The sequence below is a fragment of the Toxorhynchites rutilus genome, chromosome 1 (genome assembly GCF_029784135.1).
Source record: "Toxorhynchites rutilus septentrionalis strain SRP chromosome 1, ASM2978413v1, whole genome shotgun sequence".
NCBI classification, from domain to species: Eukaryota; Metazoa; Arthropoda; class Insecta; order Diptera; family Culicidae; genus Toxorhynchites; species Toxorhynchites rutilus.
In genome coordinates this window covers 141267324-141288740 of record NC_073744.1, presented here as the reverse complement: position 1 = coordinate 141288740, position 21417 = coordinate 141267324, and the positions used below count along the sequence as shown (strand labels likewise).

The following is a 21417-nucleotide window of genomic DNA, read 5'->3' as shown; positions in this document are numbered from 1 at the left end:
TCTTCCGGAGGGCCTGCTTCATAATCGCCCAATATTTCTGTATTGGGCGAAGCTCCGGCGCGTTGGGCGGGTTCATTTCCTTTGGCACCCCGTTGGCTTTGTACCACTCCAACACGTCCTTTGAATAGTGGCACGAAGCGAGATCCGGCCAGAAGATGGTCGGGCCCTCGTGCTGCTTCAATAGTGGTAGTAAGCGCTTCTGTAGGCACTCCTTAAGGTAAACCTGTCCGTTTACCGTGCCGGTCATCACGAAGGGGGCGCTCCGCTTTCCGCAAGAGCAGATCGCTTGCCACACCATGTACTTTTTGGCAAACTTGGATAGTTTCTGCTTGCGAATCTCCTCCGGAACGCTGAATTTGTCCTCTGCGGAGAAGAACAACAGGCCCGGCAGTTGACGAAAGTCCGCTTTGACGTAGGTTTCGTCGTCCATTACCAGGCAATGCGGCTTCGTCAGCATTTCGGTGTACAGCTTCCGGGCTCGCGTCTTCCCCACCATGTTTTGCCTTTCGTCGCGGTTAGGAGCCTTCTGAACCTTGTATGTACGCAGGCCCTCCCGCTGCTTGGTCCGCTGGACGAATGAACTTGACAAATTCAGCTTATTGGCGACATCCCGGACCGAACTTCTCGGATCACGTCTAAACTGCTTAACTACGCGCTTGTGATCTTTTTCACTGACGGAGCATCCATTTTTGCCGTTCTTCACCTTCCGGTCGATGGTTAGGTTCTCGAAGTATCGTTTTAGTACTCTGCTGACGATTCCCAGCATCTTACCGATGTCCCTATGTGACAACTCCGGATTCTCGAAATGAGTGCACAGGATTAATTCACGACGCTCTTTTTCGTTCGACGACATTTTTCCAAATTTACGAAAAATTGACAGTGAAGCATGGCCAACGTGATCTATACACTCTTATCTGATTATAAGCGAAAGCTAAAGATATAATTCCTAAAAATTAAATTTCTACAGCGTTTTTTCCGTGATGCAATTTGATGTGACACACCCTTTAATAGCGAATGTTACATGAATTCAATATATAAATTGATGCGTGCACTAAAACATGATATCAAATGTCAAAAACTCTCATATCAATCGATGTTTATTTTGTTCAAAACAGAAAAAAAGGGTTTATTTTATTTGCCCCATATTTTTGATGAAGCACCCATTGTCATGAAAGGAAAGCATTTTTTCCATGTCAACATACCAACACACCACGCGTTGTTGGTGGTGGTGTGGTGTCCGATTCGCTTCTTCTACTCTACGCACTGCCGGTGCTTGGGGTGAAAATGCAAGTGAAACTGTACACCATGTTCGAACATCATGTGAAACATTGGGATTAAACATCGTATGTCCAAACATACCACGAATACAAACATGTCACATTTTCTAACATAGGTACGAAAAAATCATGTTTGTACTCAAACACAAAACTGTGAACAGCAGCGTGGACATGTTTATTCCGGACGCAGTGTTTTTTGTGAAACATGGAAGACTGGTGACGTGGATGTTATATGTGAATCGCACTTATATCGCGTCAACGGAAAGGTTGTAAATAGTGTATATACTTGTTAGTGTATAAGTGTGTAGTCTACATTTGTTTGACGAAATGAATAAATAAAAATAATATCGCACTGCCCTAGCTCTCATAACATGCGGAAACGAGGGGTTACTTAAAGGTTTTGAATGAACATTAAAAAGAGTCCCTAATTTATATCGTACATTTTTACCAACCCAAAAAAATTGGAGCGTTACCAGATACCTTTAGAAGGTTTTGGCTAAGTAAAATATTGAAGTAATATTCCAAGGGCAGCGAAAATTTTTTGCTGGAAATATAGTTGCCAGTACCCGTGAAAGGGTTAAAGAGGTCATGTAAGGAAGTAAACCAAATCTAACAAAAATGGCAAAACTTGTTAATTACTTGAAAGAGTAACAATTAATATACAATTTTATGAAATTGCGGTAGTATTTATTGATGAAATAGTTCAAAAATTGAGAAAAGCTTTTGAATATTCAAGGGTGGCTTTTTTATGTCTATCACTGTTTGCATAATTGATGTTTACATATTATATCAACCAATGATTTATTTTTCTTTGAAAAAATATTACACTAGCAAAAAAAATGGATTTTGTTTTCGTAATTAATGATTATATTTGTTTTTTTTATAGCTTGCATGATCTCGGGATCAAGGGCGTCATATATTTGTTTGCATTTTTTCTTGAAAACTGAGGTTTTTTTACATAACATACCCAAAAGTCAATGATTGTTGTGATTTTTCAATATTATTGAATTTGATATGTCGATCATCTAAATCAATCTAGTAGTTCAATAGTAATGATTTTTCGGAAAAAATTGAAATAGTTGTTATTGAAATTTTTCGTAGGGGAGGTGGGGGTAAAACGGACACGTTAAGAAGAACTTCAATTATATCTTTGGAAACTCATGTTTCCCAAAACTTTGATGCAGTTTCTTGCAATTCAATGTACTGTTTTTTCTACCTAATTGGTCAAATATTTTACAAAAAAATGTTTTTCAATGTTTTTACTGAAATTAAAGCAGACTGAAAAGTAAAAAAATTATTTCGATGCGGGTAATATGTACATTAGGGTGGCAATGGATGTATGGGAAAAATTACATCATCGAATTTCAAAAACCGACCATGCACATTTGGTTTTGTTGGACCAACCTTTTGGGACTTAGCCTGAGAAGCAATGAAGGTATGGAAAAAAAAATTATCGAATTGAAAGAACCGACCATGTACATTTTGTTTATTGGTCCAAAAAAATGACCTGTGCATAATTTCAGCTCAATCGGACATGATTTAGGGGTGCCTCAAAGCGCTTAAAGTTTTGATTTTTTGGCCACGCAGGCTAAGTTCCAAAACGTCGATTTTCGGCCAAAAATTTTTTTTCGAGATAACGCCAGATCTCAACGTTTTATGCATTTTTAAGTCATTAGAAATCGAAAAAACAATTTCGATTTTCTAAATTTACTTTACTCCCCTCCTTGGAAGATTTTCGAGGATCAAAAATCAAAACTTTGAGCTTTGAGGCACCCCTTAATCATGTCCGATTGAGCTGAAATTTTGCACAGGTCATTTTTTTTATTATATATTCATCACTTAACGCTGAAACCACCTTTTTTTTCGAGATGACACAAAATCTCGCATTTTTAAGTCACTTGGCATCGAACAAAAGTTTCCGATTTTCCAAATTTCATGCACCACCCAAACTCTCAAACTGAACGTCAGCTTGAGATTGTATCCAAAAAAAAAAGCACAAGCAATGCCAAGCGAGAAGGAACTCAGGCCGGTTGAAATGCATGGCTGTTTTACACGACTACGATACACATAGCCACTGGTGCTGTTGCATAAACGCGTGATAATACTGCACCACATTATAAAATGAAGTAGGAAAGAGTTTTCTGGCGACCAGATAAACATCGAACGACCAAACAACGTGCTCGATGTCGTGATAACCTTGGCCACAAACGCAGAGATTGCTGCTGACAAGATTGAAACGGATGAGTAGTGCATCTAACGAACAGTGATTGGACATTAGTCGGGAGAAGTGCGAATAAAGTACCGACTCATTTCCAGACTTTTGAACCACGGTTTGACATTAGCTGTATGAAGGTGTCATTCCAGAGGTGATCCAAGGTTTTCAGGAAAAAATTGTCTTACTAAACTCGAATCATGTAACAAAACGAAATGAGAGCATCTTATCGAGGCGAGTGCATGCTCGAAATTAGTGTGCTACCAAATCGATATTTTGAGACGTTTTGGAAATGTTTTCCAAAGCAAAATATCAGGAATGCAAACCAAACAGTTTGAAAAATTATGACAGTTGAACTGATAGCTTTCACTCGGTCGATGCTACCGACTTTGCTCAGTATCTAGTATCTAACATCAAAATAGAACTTATTTATTTATTTATTTATTTATTCGTCTTCGATTTAAACGTACAGACTACTAATCACTCCTAAAAATATTAATTATCAAGCTAAATTCTCATCGAATCAATTTCTGTCTTCATCAAAGGACGGGGAAGTAAAAAGGAGAAACAAAAAAAAGGTAACTACCCTATGGTAAACCCCTAACCCTTATTTTCCCGCCAAAAGAAAACTCCCAATTCAAGTCCCCGAAAGACTGAAAAGGTGCGAAAAAGGGATATTTTAATTCTGTCTAATGATAATGATGAATGGCCTGTAAAAGTAAACGGTTGTCATTTCCGTACCAACCGAATGTGCTATTTTCGCCAACGTAAGCTGTCAGTCGCCTGCACAGCCTGTCGATAATGAAAAAAGTTTTTTTTGTATCAACGTTGCGGTTTTAATGTGGGAATGCTCTGAAAGATTTTCTCTTTGAAGGCGAAATGACCACGTAATGGATGAATAAATGAAAACATCAAAAATGTTTTTTTTATAATTCCTTTATGAATCCGGTTATTCTGTACATACGTATTCGCCTTTTAATCTATGTGTTCGGGATATTGATAACGATTCCGATTGCCGGGTGTCCCCTTATGATTCCCTATACGTAGATATTTGTGTTTTTGTTTGTGCTATCCGGTTTACTTGTGAATTTGCCACTAATCACAAATAATTTCCTATTAACAGTTTCCTACTCATTACAATTGTGGCTGTTCAAAGGAACTCAATATATCATCCTAAGGCCGACCTGACAGCTCCACTTTAATATGTTCATTATTGTGTGTTCGCTTGTTTCCCAGCAACAGAAATCATATTAATTCACATATATGCGACAATAGTTATGCAAAGGCATCCTACTAAACACCTATATAGGCTTCATTACATGTTTATCTGTTCATTGCTGATGTTCCAATAGACCGAATGCGACCGTATACAAACTCGTGTAATACACAAATATGCGCTCCGTTAGGAGCAAAATAATTGCATTTTCCTCCATAAATCTTACACCCGAGAAGTCGTCGTGCGCGTCGAGATTGCAACAGCAGCAATACATCGTATACCAGCGGAAGAACGATGTCCCTACTGCACATGGGAATGCCGCCGCCACCCCGTGCAGATTGGAAGCGAATGCCATGGGCCTAGTGCGCGCTGCTTCCTGGTGCAATTTAAACGCAAATGAGTCTCAGCTGCCGCAGACTTTGGCTCGAAGTTTTTATTAAGTCTAAAAACTTTACCGTGCAAACTTAATTTCCTCGCAACGGCCGACCGACCGGGCAATCGCATCGCGGCTCACTCCACCCACACGGAGGGTTGCACAGAAAATAGCAACAGCGGCAACAGCTGAAAAGTGAAAACAGAAAACGAAGGTAAAAAAAACAATTCTTTCGGAGTTTATGCGGGAGCTTTGTGAAAGTCTCGCTTCCTAAACGTGGGATAAGCAGGAAGCTGCATTTCCGAGCTGATGCATTTTTGAGGTAATTTTAGCTTTGCCTTTGTGTGTGTCGCTTGTTAAAATCCAACTTTTCGTCTGGCTCTCTGTCGTTTGCACCCGCGCGAAAAAGGATGAACTTCGATTGTGTGACAATTGTGTTCAAAATTTGCACGAATGGGTGGATGAAAGGTTAACATAGATCAACAAAACACAACCCACGTTTGATGCTCCGGTTTTCATTGTGCTTTCGGGCAAATCCACCCTCCCACGCACGTTATTGTTGTTCGCGAACCTTACTGCATGTTACTTTCTTTGGAATGCTCACGAATTTCTGCTTGGCTTTTATCCTTGCATTTTCCGTGCCGGTGCGCTTGTGGAAAAGATGCTTCTCGAACGACCGCCGGAAAAAAAATACTGGCAACGGTTTTAATTTGCTGACAACCGCAGGTGAACAGGAAGAAAAATCACTCGCTCAACAGTCTGCCCGTTCCCATCAGAACGACTGTCAGTTACCTCTGCAGGGGGAAAAAAGCGGAAAATAGCTTCTACAGAGAGTTCCGTGCATTTCTTTCATCAAGAACTACTTTAATTTCGCTTATTCATTCCGTTTCACGCAGAGAGCTCTCTCACTGTGTAGTCTCTGTAGCCATTAGTTAATGGTGTTTTCTTTTCTGTCGCTTCTCCCGCAGTACCAAACGAGGTCCCTCCCCTGATAAGATGGCTCCAACGACGACGATCGAAACTGTTACCATCACCAGGCCACTGAAGGTGAGTAATTATACCCTTGTCCCTCGCCGCGCGTCAAATGACATAATTATGAGTGGTCGTTCCGCGCACAGGTAATTGCCTTCATCTGTGGAGTGATAGTGATCATCCTTATGATCCTCGCACTTACCTCGACCGATTGGCTAATGGCGGAAAACTGGCGCCAGGGACTGTTCGTACACTGCATCGAGGAGGATTACGATCCACCACTGCCGTTCAATCTTCAGGACCCGCCCGGCTGCTATTCCAGCCGTGACGTTAGTGAGTATCGCACCAACCGTTGTTTGTTTCCGACTTTTGACGGAACGATGTAACGGTGTTTTCGAACGTTCTTTTTTAGCTTACATCAAAGCCACAGCAGCTCTCTGTATCATCACACTTATTACGGACGCTCTAGCGACGCTCAGCACCGGACTGGGACTACGAACGCAGGACCACAATCACAAGTACATGTACTACCGCATCGCTGTGCTGATCATGATGGTAGCCTGTGAGTATACAATTCTATGAAATAATCGAAGCATCCTACCAGGGGTCCCTGTTTGTGGGTTGAGCCTTATAGAGCTCGATGCGCTTTAAAAAATGTGAGCGCACTGTCAATTCTACTGCAGCGCTCCTTGCAGCCAGTTCTGAAATTTTTGTCAGCAGATTTATCCTCTTTTAAACTTTCTATTCAATCGATGTGAAAAAGTGTGGGAAGCCGAGATAATGTGTGTAATTCAGCTAAATTTACATTGTACTTAAACGGTTCCGGAAACGGAAAACTGTTGTTCAGATGGATTATAGTAAATGTCCCAGAACCAGGGCTCTGCATAGTCATAGTCAACTGAGGATAGTCAGCTGAATATCTGACTGACTATATCCGTATTCAGTTAGTAATGACTTTTGGCTTCTTCACGCAGTTTCTCCGCCAAAACGACTAAACAGTCGGTCGGGCGTTTAGTCGCTATCTACCTCTACCGACACGAGTATATTATTTCATTCTTCCCAGTCAAATTGTCATCATTGCATTTTGAAGAGACTTCCCTCCACCCGGGTGACGTCTTTAGAGAACCCCTATTGAACTGACAGGAGCCAACATATCGAGCATCTCACTGACATTTTACCTTTGTTTCCACCAAGGCGCCTAGAAGTATATCCTAAGGTGGGCCAACTTGCTAAAACCACTCATCAGCCATCTTGGAAGTCTACTGTGTTTTGTTGGTAAACAAAACACAATACGCTATTGCCGAATCTCGCTCGTGATCAGTCTGTCTCTTTCACGCTACAAGCAAATAATTCCCCTTCTACTTTCTTCCGTGCTGTTTTCATATACCGCTCCCCTAACCATACTATGTGAGGCCGTTTCGTCACTAAGTTGGTTAGGGGAGCGGTATATGAAAACAGTACGGAAGAAAGCAGAAGGGGAATTATTTCCTTGAAGCGTGAAAGAGACAGACTGATCACGAGCGAGCTTGGGCACAAGCGTATTGTGTTTTGTTTACAAACAAAACACAGTAGACTTCCAAGATGGTTGAAGAGTGGTTTTAGCAAGTTGGCCCACCTTAGGATATACTTCTACGAGCCTTGGTTTCCACATGAATTGGGTAACCCACTGACAGTTCTGCTTGGGTTTTGCTCAAGATGTGTAGAATAAAGGTGTGACCGTGTGGTCAATAAGTGCGCGAGGGGAAACGGTATAAATATACAGAGGATTGTGGGAAGGGATTTGAGTGCAAATAGAGATGTCTAAATTTTTCGTTTATTCAATTGTCGATTAATCGTGGGGTGATTTTTTTATATTCGATTGATTCGAATAATTGTCTTTCAGTATTCGATTAATCGAGCGAATATTTATTTCTTGTAATCAAAACAAACAGACATTTATGATAAAAAAAATATGTCATAATTTTGAAGTTCATAATTTTTTGAGGATGATTGAAAAAAGAGCACACCATGAAAATGATGCACAATACAGGGCGGACTCGATTATATACAGTTTCTGATTCCTTTTCACTGTATATAATCGAGTCAGAAAAAAGTTTTTAATTGTTTTTTGTATGTTTTTTTCATTTCTTGAATATAAAAGAGAAATTTGATTTTTGATTCACCCCCTCTAAGTCAGAAAATACCTCTCTCGCATGAAAAAAATAAATTTATCGAGATTCTTTCAGGAGGTAATAGACGATCATATTTGATGAATAAAAATCCTTCTACGCATATGTTCGAATTTCAACAATGAAATAGTTATAGAACTATTTTTTTGTTTCGTACTTGTTGCTTCAAACTGGCTCTACTTTAAAAACTTCGCTACGGAAGACGATTCTGTTGCTTTCATTTGAAATATGAGAAAATTTTGTACAGGATATAGTAGTGGAACATCTAAATTAGTGGATTTTAACATTGTGGAAGTGGAAAACTTGAAAGTTTATAATATTTAATGTGTTATTATTAATTTTATCCTGAAAATTTATATTGAACTAGATCATTTCTATCAATTAAATTAAAGCTCTCTAACCGCTCTAAAATTTGTTTTTTGAGACCCAACTTCTGCTTTTTTAATTTGGCTGCAATAACGATATAACGATATAACTGATGAAAACTCAAGCAAAATCTTCAAAAATGACGATTTTCACCCCACTGTACATGTAATAGCTACTTAAATTTCACCTTATCGTTAAAAGGTTACCTTCCTTCTTGAAATAAGTCATACTTAAAATATAAAAAAAATATTTTTTTCCAAACTGTATATTTTCGAGTTCAAAATTGTATATAATCGAATCACATATTATCGAGTCTATCGATATTAGTGGAGTCCGACATGCATTTTTTTTTGCACCAACCAAAATTTTGGCTGTTCAAAATTATCTGTTCTTCGAATGTTGTTTGTTGAAATAGCTGATTTGTTTGAATATCTCTGCTTGGTCATAGAATCATTGATCACTAGTATGGTATATTTTCCTCGGCGCTCTGAATTTGAATACTACTATTTTAGAACGGGAGCTGAGACCACCTTCTTCAAGTCCGCATTTTACTCCTGCAGACCCTGAATTCTTCTTCCCAGTCTCCTCCACCACCTAGGAATCAAGCTTCTACCGTAAATGATTTAGCATATTCTATGAATTTCGACGAAACACCATGACGGCTAAACTAATTTTGCACTGTATTTTCTGAAAAAAATGGTTCCCTTTTTCATTAATCGCGATTACTTTGATAATTATTCGATGTATTCATACCTTGATTTTTCATTATTTGATATAAAATTACTGATACAGATATTCGATTATTTGAATTAATCGAACGATTAACCGACGTCTCTAGCTGCAAAACGCGGGTAAAATATCTCCATCACCAACCGACACCGAGAGTCGATTTATTCTCGTGAGCTGAAACATATAATGCGATAGAGTATATTACCAAACCTAACTATAACCGTAAAAGACTTACCTTTCGACTTTTCAATGCTCTTATTGCCACCAAAACAATTCCACACATAAAGCACAAAAAAAAATATTGCAAAATATTGCAGATTGTTTACATACAAATTCCAAGATGGCTGAAAGGCCTTTTTCATAAGTTGCGGTACCGTATTGTATCTATCGTGGGTTTTGCTAACGATCCTAGCATCAATCATAGGACCCGGCTGCTTCCCCCAAAACGAATTCGTTCCTCTCTTTCTCTCTCCCATGTACGTTTGCATGCATCGATGTTTGAGTTCAACGTGGTTTGACATACGCTACAGGTGAGCTAGATTCTTTTGTATCGCACACGAAAATTACTCACACGTATAAAATAGCGTGCAGTGTGTTTGCGCTATTTACTAGTCCTAACGCGAGGACCTTTAAAGAATACTTGATAAATGTCTAAATTCGTTGGTTTGAGTTCACGATGGGTAGACAATAAACCGGCCATTGATGGGGTAACTTCTTTTTGACGTACAACTACGTCTTTCAGGAAGGTTGCCAAATCAGAAAACAGGTCACGTTTTTATGAAATAAAGTTAACGTTAATAACTATTTTCACTGTGAACGAATTCTTCTGATTTGCATACCAATCGAATCGGAAGTTCTCTAAGATTTGTTTGATATGCTATACATTACAATTCGCTAATCTCTAAACCGTTTAAATTCATGAAAACTGGAAGAACTTCCTTTTTCCCATACATTTGTTCTGCCGATTTGTGTGCTAACCCTACCCGTAATTCGAATACTTATAACTTATAAAATTATAAAATAACACGAACATTTCTTAACAGATCAGAAAGATCATCAATTGATAGGAAATATGTCTAAGTGTCTATTACAATTAATAAAATGTTATTTTTCATGAGATGAGCAATTGAATAACTGTAAAATGTCAAGTGTTATCTAAACGTCCTAACTGCTAAGTTTTGATTTGCCTGATTTACATTTTCCCCACCACAGACTTCAAAATCGATGTACCTGTGGAAATCCCCTTTGCAAATATACATGCAAGTCGGGGGTATTTTTGTTCCCACCGAGCTGTGTTTCCCTAACACGGACTTCTAAATCAATGTGCCTGGGGAAATCCGCTTTGTCAAAACATGCAAGCCGGGGGATTTTTTTCCCACTGCGCTGTGTTTTCCTAACACGATCTTCAAAATTAATGTACCTGGGGAAATCCGGTTTGCAAATACATGCAAGTCGGGGGTATTTTGTGATGTTGAGTAGTTTTGTACTCGCTTGTCGTTGTGCAGACCGGAATATGTTTCCCGGAAACGTCCTTTTAAACTGAGAAGCCTGGGAAAATCGTCATTTCAGATACTAGAGGTGAATGAATTTTCGCGATTCGAAAACTACGTAAACATGAGATGTGCAATAATTTCAGAGGGAAATGTAAAATACAGTGATCGTTTGACTATTCTTCCGTTCACATATTTTGGTAGTCCTAGGCATCATATCAAACGCAAAAAGGACTTTCATCAAATTTATTTGTACCGAAGAACATAATCTATTACAAAAATTTCAATGCATTCTAAACTAATATTCAAAGTGGTAAACAAGTGGATTGCATAATATAATACCTAGATACAACCCAATGTCCTGGAAAAAAGATAATGAAGATGGTGATTTTTCGAGCCACATAGCATGCGCTGCCATAACTATTTCTCAAATAGTGACGCCAGTCGTTGAGTTTATATTCGATTGCCTAGCACATCCATGTGAAAATGCTATTTTCAGTATGTGTTTTATCAATGAAAAACATACATATCATTGAAGTTTCAGCTGGTTATGCATGTAATGGGACAGCGTGCAGTGGATATTTGTGAAATTACGTTGAAATAGACGAATAAAGGTGATATTTCAGTAGAACATTTTCACTCCCCCACGGCCATAGAAACGAACGAAGTTTCGTTAGTTTAACCCGACCATATAGATATTACTATGGCTCTCAGTGTTGGTGTGTGTGATGTGGGAAAATAGTGTTCAATTAAGCACCATTTCACCGAAAATGTTAATGCTTCCGAGGACTAAGAATACGACTTCTCTCTGGACCTTTTTACCATATAAATAATGGAAATAAGTAACAATACAATTGCCATCTGTTAAAAAATTATAGGAGGTTGTGTACAAGATACGACCGCATTGTTGACGTAGAACTACGCTGTTATTTTATATAAGTCGTTTATTTATACCTTCGGATATTATTCTATAATGCTGTGAAATTTTAGAAACAATTGCTTATTGAATAATCTCTGAAATAGTTTTTTCATTGTAGAATCAGTTGACGATAATTGATTGACGATTCATTCTTGCCCTCGCAAAACAATACACTAGCTGATCGTATGTCGCAATTTATTTCATGTCAATACATTGAAAATTTACCTCAAACGCTATTCCGGTGGCCTTTTTCGTAATTGACATAGACTCGGCTACAGTCGATTATATACATGTTGCACCAGCACCATTATTCCACATCTCATAACTACATCAATATATCTTTGGCACCGCATGGAAATAACAACAATGACAACACTTGCAAGTATCAAATATCATGCTACATGTTACTTAGTATTGTCTCAAAGGAATCGCATCTCTAGGCATCGTTCGTACAACGTAAACCAAGCGCTAAACAAGCGTTCGCCATAGCGAACGTTGTCAGCTGAGTTCTGGGCAGATACTATTTGTTGAATTTCTACTAATGCCTTTTCAATTAATGTCCTACTTAATGACTCCTTTACGGCACAAGATGAATGCCCTGGATTTTTTTTTTTGTCTGGACTTTAAAAAATTTTGTGGCTGCATGCCGAGGAACAAATCAAAATGCTTTTGATGTTTCATTATAAATATTAAATTTGTATCTCTTGCTTAAAGAAAAGACGACACCTATCGAATAGGCAGATATATTGGATTTTTTTTCGATTTTTCAAAGAAAATTGATTCGGCAAAAATCGATTCTTTGGTATCGATTTAATCAGTGGATCGATCCCTACGCCGTTTGGAAAATCGATTCGACAAGATCGATCTTTTTATGAAGATCGCCCAATTCTACTCTCAACCTCCCTAGCAAAGAACTTTACTGATCTCATACTTTATACAACAAAGAATCTGTTAACACTTTTTCTGAGCGAATTTTAATGTCCAGTGTGTTGGCCACAACCATGTACATCCAAGTTTTTTTTTCACGCGGTTTTTTTGCAAGGTTTTTAACGCGGATTTTCCAATCAACGCTGTTTTTATGCGAATTTTCGAATTATACGGTTTTTAACACGGATTTTCCAAGCAATATTACATCCCTCTCTCAGCTCACAATTTTTCTTCCTGCTGGCTCAGAGCATATGACGGAACTTAGCGCTTACGACGGAAATTAGTGCAGCACTCTATCACGATGCTTACGTAGAAATTACGCGGATTGTCCAATTAACGCGATTTTTACGCGGATTTTCGAATTAACGTGAGGTACTTGAAACTTGAGCTACTTGAGTACTTGAGGTATTGAAACTAAATAAAATAGTTTTCTGCAAAAAACTATAGAAGTATTTTTGATTGTGACCGTGTAGTTTTAAAGTTTACATACCAATGGAAAAAAGCTTCTTCTCTTTGGTGTTCGATACAAGGAGACGTCTCGACTCTCTCGGCTGCTCGGGTGAGTTCGGAAGTGCTCGTGGGTCGAGGAGTGAGCCGATGGCGTTGTATATCTATCATAGTGAACCTGTTCACGAATCACAGGGGTGCTTCTATGAGAAATAGATAATGGTACTCACTATAAACAATAGCTGGTAGCCATGCTTGGGGAAAGGTTTGATGGAAAACTCAATGTTTTACGGCACTACAGTGGTAGACATTCGTTTAGCCGCACCCTATTTTTCCTCAATATGTTTAAAAATAAGTCAATTCTTTGTACAGTTTTGTTCATAATAGACTATTATTGTTTATTTTCATCGAATTCATTCTAAAAAAAGTATAAATTCACTTTTTGTTTTCTTAGTAATTCAAATATGTGGAATTAGGGTGGACATTCGTTTAGCCGCATCCTAAAATTTCAATAAAAGAAAATTTGTGCGCAAATTTCGAGTACACACGGAAGCTAATATTTAGTATGTCCACCTCCATTTCGGATCACTTTGAAAACTCGATTTGGCATCGAGTCAGACAGCTTTTAAAGTGTTGCCATATTGATTATAACCCAACACTCCTGAATTTTATGCCTTGAGACTGAAAATGTTGTCAAATTGTCATCCGTTTGCATAGACCATCTCGGCCAAGATTCTCCATATGTTCTCTATGGGATTGCAATCGACTGCCAGCAGGTCATTCAAGGAGCGGAATGTCCTTCTCGGCAAACCATGCCTTCTATTGCTTGGAAACGTGGATCTATGCATAATCCTGTTGAAAAAACGACATCCTCGGTAGCGTTATTCTCAATATGGCCAATCAAAACGTTCTCCAGTAATTGAAGATACTTTTCGGAGTTCATTCGGGTGAAAATGAAACAAATGGGAAGCTTGCTGTGATAGGAAACGGCTCCCCACACTGTTAAACTTCCGCCCCCAATGTTTCGCTTCGATCTCACGACATGCCGCTGACTTAAATTGTACCAATAGCAACTGTAACAGTCCGGACCATCCAAATTGAACTTTTTTCAAAATACAACATTTCTCCATTCTAGTTTCCATTCCATGTATTGCCGGGTGAAAATGAGATGGTTCTGCTTATGGGTGGCGGTCAGTTTCGGCTTCCCTTGAAGTTTTTTCCACATGATGTTTGGTGACTCATTCAAGATGCGCGCAATATGCCTCTTCGTTTCTGGAACAACCGATTCTGCCTTAATGTATGAGCAGAACATCTTTTCCTGGTTGCTTCGTGTCTTATTCGACCTTTAATACGCAAAGTGACTTCGGTGTTCCTATTTGTTGGTCGTTATATCCCATATTTCTGGCACTATTTAAAGAAATTCCGTAACACTTTCTCAGATCGACCAACTTTTGTTACGATCGAGCGATTAGAAAACTTTTGTTCACTGAATATCTTTATTGTTCTCCGCCCTCTTCCGTCAATAGAATACCTTTCGCCATTCCTTTAAATTCTACGTAAATCACTAATCTGACCAACTTCTTACGTTGCACATCTAATATTTATCTTGTAAATTTAACATTCCCAAGTATTTTTTTTTAAATACAGATAAAGGCTTGGTGATTATGCGAAAACTCGATTTTTATGCCCTGCGGCTAAACGTATGTCTCGGAAAAAACGACGTTTGAATGTTTATATCCACCGATGTCGCCTTGTGTGTGATTGTGACGCTTCTTCTTCTTCTTCTTGAATGGCGTTAACGTTCCCTGTGGAACTTTTGCCGTCTCAACGTATTTACTAACTAGCGTCATTTGCTAATACCTTGTTGAGATTTCTTAAGCCAAATAACACGCCTTGAATGTATTCCGAGGGGCAAGCTCTTGAATACGCGTGACCACAGTGCAAGTCGAAGAAAATTTCTTTGACGAAAAATCTCCCGGCCATAACGGGAATCGAACCCGAACACCCGGCATGATAATGTGAGATGCTAACCACTCGGCCACGGGTTCACTTTCTTCTTTTCATCGGGATACTTATTTGCTGTAGTGGTAGTATATTTAAGTCAATACTAATATACTAAATAAATATACTACCACTACAGCAAATAAGTATCCCGATAAAAAGAACATTCCTGGTTGTTTTGTAAGTGTTTCAAGTTTTCACTGTATGAAGATGTAAAGAGCAAGGGTTGTTCTGTAGGTTCAAACAGGAAGATAAAATATTGAAGACGCCAATCTAATAATTACCAAAACTGCATGTTGAGGACTGTTTCGTAAGATGTCACACGAACGAGAATTGTAAAATTTAGTTTTCTATAAAAAAGCGCATCAAAACACTTTGTTCAATTGATACATATCTGCTTCTTCAAGTAAAAATATCGGACTTATTTTACAGTACAGTACGACACCTCTGTCCAAATTTAATACGACCGCAAGGGGTTCAACTAAACTCACTATACTATTTCTACATATCCTCCTTTCCAGTGATCTCTCTACTAGTGGCCCTAATTCTCTATCCGGTATGTTTCGCGGCCGAACTGAATTTAGGTGAGAACATTTCAAATCATTTCTTTGCGCTCACCGACGAATTGTACGTTCACACTTCATTCCAGGAAACCGTCCGGTGTGGGAATTCGGCTGGGCGTACGGAGTAGGCTGGGGCGCGGCCATCTTCCTGTTCGGTGCCGTCGTGCTGCTCCTGTGCGACAAAGAGTCCGAAGAAATCTACTACAAGGAAAGGAAAATAGTACACGACGCCTCGATGCGAGACTAGGCCCGGCCGCACGCCCTGCCCGATGTTGTACTCTAGGCTGTGAGTATACCATATGGACACCCCATTTGGTGACACCTTCCAGTAAAGAAACTCAACTGAACTTTCATTACTTTCGTTTGCAGTTTTAAATGAAATCGAGAAAAAATAATTGTCGTTCACAATCCTCTCAAAGAAAAGGTGTTATAGAGATGATGTACCAAAATGAAACCGTGAAACAAAAAGGAAAAACTAAACTACTTAGAGAACAAAAACACGCAAAAAGTGAAAAATACCTAAAATATATTAAATGTGTTCTAAAAACCGAATGAATGTTGATTGCTATATCGTTGGAGCGTTGTCGATTTTTGGCACTCGATCGATAAGCGATAAATTTTCGTTTTCGAACTAGTTATACCAGCCACCAAAAGGTTATGTTTCGTATTTTGTTTTTAATTCGCGCGCGCATTGTTGATAGCAAACAACCAAACGAACGGGAAACAGAACTGATCAGCCATGTGTAGAACAGATTTTAGCCACACCAATCAAAAAAGGAATAGAGAAGAAGAAAAAAAACTAAATTATATGCTTTGATTCGGTTCCTTATCAGTCGTTGCGTTCTTTAGGTTTAGACACTTTTCAGAGTTTTCAGAGACAATTTTTGGAGATCAAAATCAACCCCTGGATCACTAGCAAGAACCCACAACGCAGGAAGCAGAAGCAGTAGCGGAAACAGAGACCAGCAGCACGGAGATTGAACGCGATTTTTTGAGAAGCAATTAGAAGAGCCGGGAAACAGCAAGAAAGTCACGCAACCAAACAAAATCTAGCGATTAGAAGGGAAAGATCTGAATAGGTTTAGGAAGGAACAACAACAACACCAGCAGGATCTGAATCGGCGTGACATGGGCAAGGGTATGGCCCTGTAAAAGCAAGGCTAACCTAGTATATACACAAGTGAAACGTATTTATTGGATAAACACACACAAGAACAAGTTAGGGAAAATGACTCTATTTATACAACCAAATTTTCCACAGAAGGTAATTACAGCGATTATCCGCAGAATAAGCGAAGCGGACAGAATGGAACAAGAACACAACAAGTGAATCTCGAAAAGAGGAAAAAAAATCATTAACGGAGAAAACTATAACAAACTACTTCTACTACAATTATTACTATTGTAAGATATTTACTCTATGAATTTCGTTCCAAGGGACTTTGTTTTGTGTTACCATATTTTGGAAATTATATTCCGAACAAACGCAAGTCGGAGAAAATGTGGTCTTTCTTATACAAGCGAATAGTATCGGGAAAACAAAATTCTATTCTAATCGATGAGCACAACTTGTATAAACACGTCACTTTCCCCATTACGAGAACTAGAAGCTACAATACGCTAAACGACCAGACACAGAAAAAAAACTTAGCAACTGAGCAAACAACGCTCCATATCAGGCTGCAGAAAAAGAAAACACTCTCTAGTTGGACATTTGCTAATGCGCAAGTGGTGCGAATTCTCAACCGCAAACGCAAATGCACTTTGCCAAAAAAACATTTTTAACACGTCTGGGTGACAATCGCACAAGTGCGTGGATTTGAAGTGAAGAAAAAATCCAAAAAATTGCAGTAAGAAAATCATATCCACTTTTTTACAAAGTAGACCAAACTCTTCCGGAATCAATCGCCGAACGGTAGTGCGCAACAATATTTCCTGACTTGTAAACTTTTGTACTGGAATGAACATATAAGAAGAAGGAAAAAACACAAGAAACAAACCCTCTCCTGTGAACCAATAGTGAATCAAACAAACACATCAATAGTGACACACACACATACAGATGAAGAAAAAAAACGAAAGCAACTCAATGGGAAAAATGTGTGGAGAATTCATTTATTCAATCTCATTTCTAGTTCTTAACAATTTTCTAGGTATAACTGTATCCTTCTTATATTGCCATATATTCTAGCTAAAGAATCCTTTCCTAAAGTTTCCTTTCTTCTTCGTTTCAAACCTATTTGTTAGAAACAAACGAAAAATACACTCACACACGTACATATACTCACATGAACATGGCATTTTTTTAACGAAAAAAGAATAAAGAGTAGAAAAAACAGGATAAACCGATGAAGCAGATCAATTGGAACACACACAGAACTTGTCAATTGTGTACATAGTTATCGCTACACTGAATTATATGTAATTATTATGAATTAGCCTCTGAATAAAAAAAAAGTTTTTAGCTACATCCCTTACCCGAACCACAATCGTGTGCAACTTTGAGTTTTATTATGAATTTTATTATTTCTTGCGAATGCGCGTACGCGAAACAAATCAAAATTATTGTAAAATATTGGTCCATTGATTTTATTTATCTACACACGCGCAAACATATTCACATAACAAGACTTGACGAGGGATTTTCTTTCGTTCGATGCAGGGATGCCAAGTGATTTTTTCAAATGTCTTCACATAGTACGAAGAAATGTCTTCAAATGTCTTCACCATCTCATCGGAGGAAACTAAAATTCATAACTTACTTTTGAACAAAGCTTGGTGGCTTATTCAATGTTTATATTAGTTGGTATTGTTATATAGCGCATTTCATTAAACTTACCTTCAGGTTTTGAAATTTATTCCAAAAAATGTGTTCAAAGAATATATTGCGCAACTGTGAACTACATTTTATGAGTTTAGAAATGAGAATTGACTTGATAAACCGTTGATTGATCGATTATAACCCCAGTTCTTCCACAAAAACGAAATTGTGATAACCATTTTCTTTATTTCAGCTTTGAAGTTTCGGTTGTAACTCAAACAATATCTATATAACCAATTATTAAAACAGTACGTGACCAGAAAACCTTCGATTTGTGAAGTGGTCGTTTGAACGATTTAAGTTATTCTGTTGTTTAGTATAGGGCGAAAATAATATAAATACAATGTCACGATCATTCGAATTCTCGAGGACAAATGAACTGAAGTCTTCTAGAGACAATATATATTCAGACCACTTGAAGTTCTCCAGAATTTGAAGTGAAAAATGCTTTGTTGTTGAATTCATTCTCCACGCTAGTAGATTTTCTGCTTGGAATAGTTTAAAAAAACTAGAAGTGGGTTATATCTTTGATATAACCGCAAGGTGGACGTAGGACTAACGTTGACTTATCAATCAATAAGTAACAAGCATATAAATGTTAGACGATTCACCTTTCGAATAAAGTGATTATCATACCACTTCGTTTAACCGGTAAAGAATTATTAACGTTCGAAGGGGGAATCGAAATACCTCCTCGGAAATACCCAGCGCAAATAGTACCCACTCCCCAAGCCTCGACAATTGGAATCATCGTTGATCCGGAGCAGGATTATTAACGCTTGAGAAGGAACGGATTCCTCCTCGGAATTACACAGCGATAATAAGACCCCCTTCCCAACAATTCCAACTTCCCAATAACGACGATCGATTGCAGCATTCGTAAACAAATAATTTTAGAACGCTGCTTTTACAAATGTGATTTCTTCGATATGTGATATAATATCCACTCGGATATGATCGGATACATCGTATCATACCATATCAAATCCATAGTCAATCCGAGTACAATAGTATTCGCAGCTTGCATCTAATTTGCTACGCCAATTTCCCCAGGCTTCATGATTTTGAAGTCTGTGTTAAGGAAACATTCCAATTTGCAGAAACGCAAACGAATACAAGAGTATCCGCTGCTTGCATCTAATTTGCTATGCCAATTTCCCCTGGCTCCATGGTTTTGAAGTCTGTGTTAGGGAAACATTCCAATTTCCAGATACGCAAGCGAGTACAAAAGTAGCCACTGCTTACATCTATTTTTCAATGCCGATTTCCCCTGGCTACATGGTTTTGAAGTCTGTCTTAGGGAAACATCCATCCACTCCAGCGATCGTACCTATATCGTTGCGCAATTATAACTGAGCGGATTTCCGAGCGGCACTCGCTTATATACTGATTGGTGTGAATTCGATAGCCTGTTTTTAAAGCAATTTTAGGGTAATTGAAACAATTTTTTGGATCAAAAATCACAGGAGGGTTGTGTCCCAGACACGACCGCATAGTTGACGTAGGATTCCGTTAGGCTGTCTGTTGATTTTGGATATGTTTGAAGAATTACATCGTTAACCTCTTTTATAATGATTTGGTTGCCCTGAAAAGGGACGTTTCGTTTGGTTGTTGAGTTGTTTGTTCACTCCACCAGTGGTTACCGAGTGATGATGACAGAAAGATGGCAAACAGTCGTTGGATGGTGCGTGTCAGATGAAAGACACCGAAGTGGAATCAGATATGATGAAAATTGCTCCCTGTGATCCTAGACAGGATGCCTCCTGTGTTTTGTATGAATGAAATAAAGAAAAAAAACTCACCAGTGTAATATAAGATAATTACCAATACAGAACACAATTATCAATTTTTCTCATCAGTAAAAACATGTTACTTTAATATAGAGAAAACATATTTGAAATGGAAAAGGATATTTTGTTTTATAATTTTTACTTTCTGAGTGTTTATTCAACTCAATGCGAATTTTAACTGGACTATCAACCATACTATATGTAGAGCATATGGGAAATCACTTTTTCTAATATTTCTTCACTTCCAATGCTTCGTGCCGTATAAACTTTCCTTGGGTGAAAATGAACACAACAAAACAGACAGCATAAACCAAACGACCTATTCTCGAGCGGGAACACACCTTGGTTTTTATTTATGAAAATTGGACTGAATCGTTTCATATATAAATTTTTAACACAACTGCTACCATATACGATTTTAAACTTATGACGAAATATATGAAATTATATGAAATTTAACGAAGCAATCAACATTAATGTTTCAAATTTAAATTTTATTCGCTATAATTAATCGTACCACTTACCTTACTTGCAATATAAAAATGGCCCCCGACTTGCATATATTTGCAATGCGGATTTCCCCCAGGCAGCTTGGTTTTGATGACTCTGTTAAGGAATACATTCTGATGGGAGCGGTTCGGTTCTTGTTTTTGAAGGGACTTTAACCCAAAGGTGATTCGTCCCTGAATTGGTGGAAGCGAAAGCTCCCCCTACTTTTATGTTTTTGCGATGTCGATTTCCCCAGGTAGCTTGGTTTTGATGTCTCTGTTAGGAAACACTTTTCGGTGGAAGCAAAAGCTCCCCCTACTTTCTTGTATTTGCGATGCCGATTTCCCCCAGGCAGCTTGGTTTTGATGTCTCTGTTAGGGAATACATTTTGGTGGAAGCGGTTCGGTTCATGTTTTTGAAGGGACTTTAACCCAAAGGTGATTCGTCCCTGAATTGGTGGAAGTGAAAACTCTCCCTACTTTTATGTATTTGCGATGCCCATTTCCCCAGGTAGCTTGGTTTTGATGTCTCTGTTAGGGACCCGCCGCATGTGTCGTCAATTTCGACCAATCAGAAGTGGGTATTTCCGTTAGTATAGGGGTTAAGATTTTTCAAGTGTTCAATAGTTAGTTTCATGACATATATTATTTTCTTCAA

General features: G+C 38.4%; 1 protein-coding gene across 9 annotated transcripts in view; it reads left to right on the top strand.

The window, feature by feature from the left end:
- LOC129773549 (transmembrane protein 47) overlaps window positions 1-20198 on the top strand; it is a 125193-nt gene extending 104995 nt beyond the window's left edge. For all 9 annotated transcript variants that reach the window (XM_055777302.1, XM_055777187.1, XM_055777341.1 and 6 more), the window contains 6 exons: window positions 6047-6125; window positions 6197-6383; window positions 6463-6612; window positions 15619-15681; window positions 15747-15946; window positions 16030-20198. In XM_055777302.1, coding sequence (XP_055633277.1) covers window positions 6047-6125; window positions 6197-6383; window positions 6463-6612; window positions 15619-15681; window positions 15747-15907 — 640 coding nt within the window. In that variant the 3' untranslated portion in view covers window positions 15908-15946; window positions 16030-20198. The remainder of the gene's footprint in view (window positions 1-6046; window positions 6126-6196; window positions 6384-6462; window positions 6613-15618; window positions 15682-15746; window positions 15947-16029) is intronic.
- The last annotated feature ends 1219 nt before the right edge of the window (window positions 20199-21417 follow it).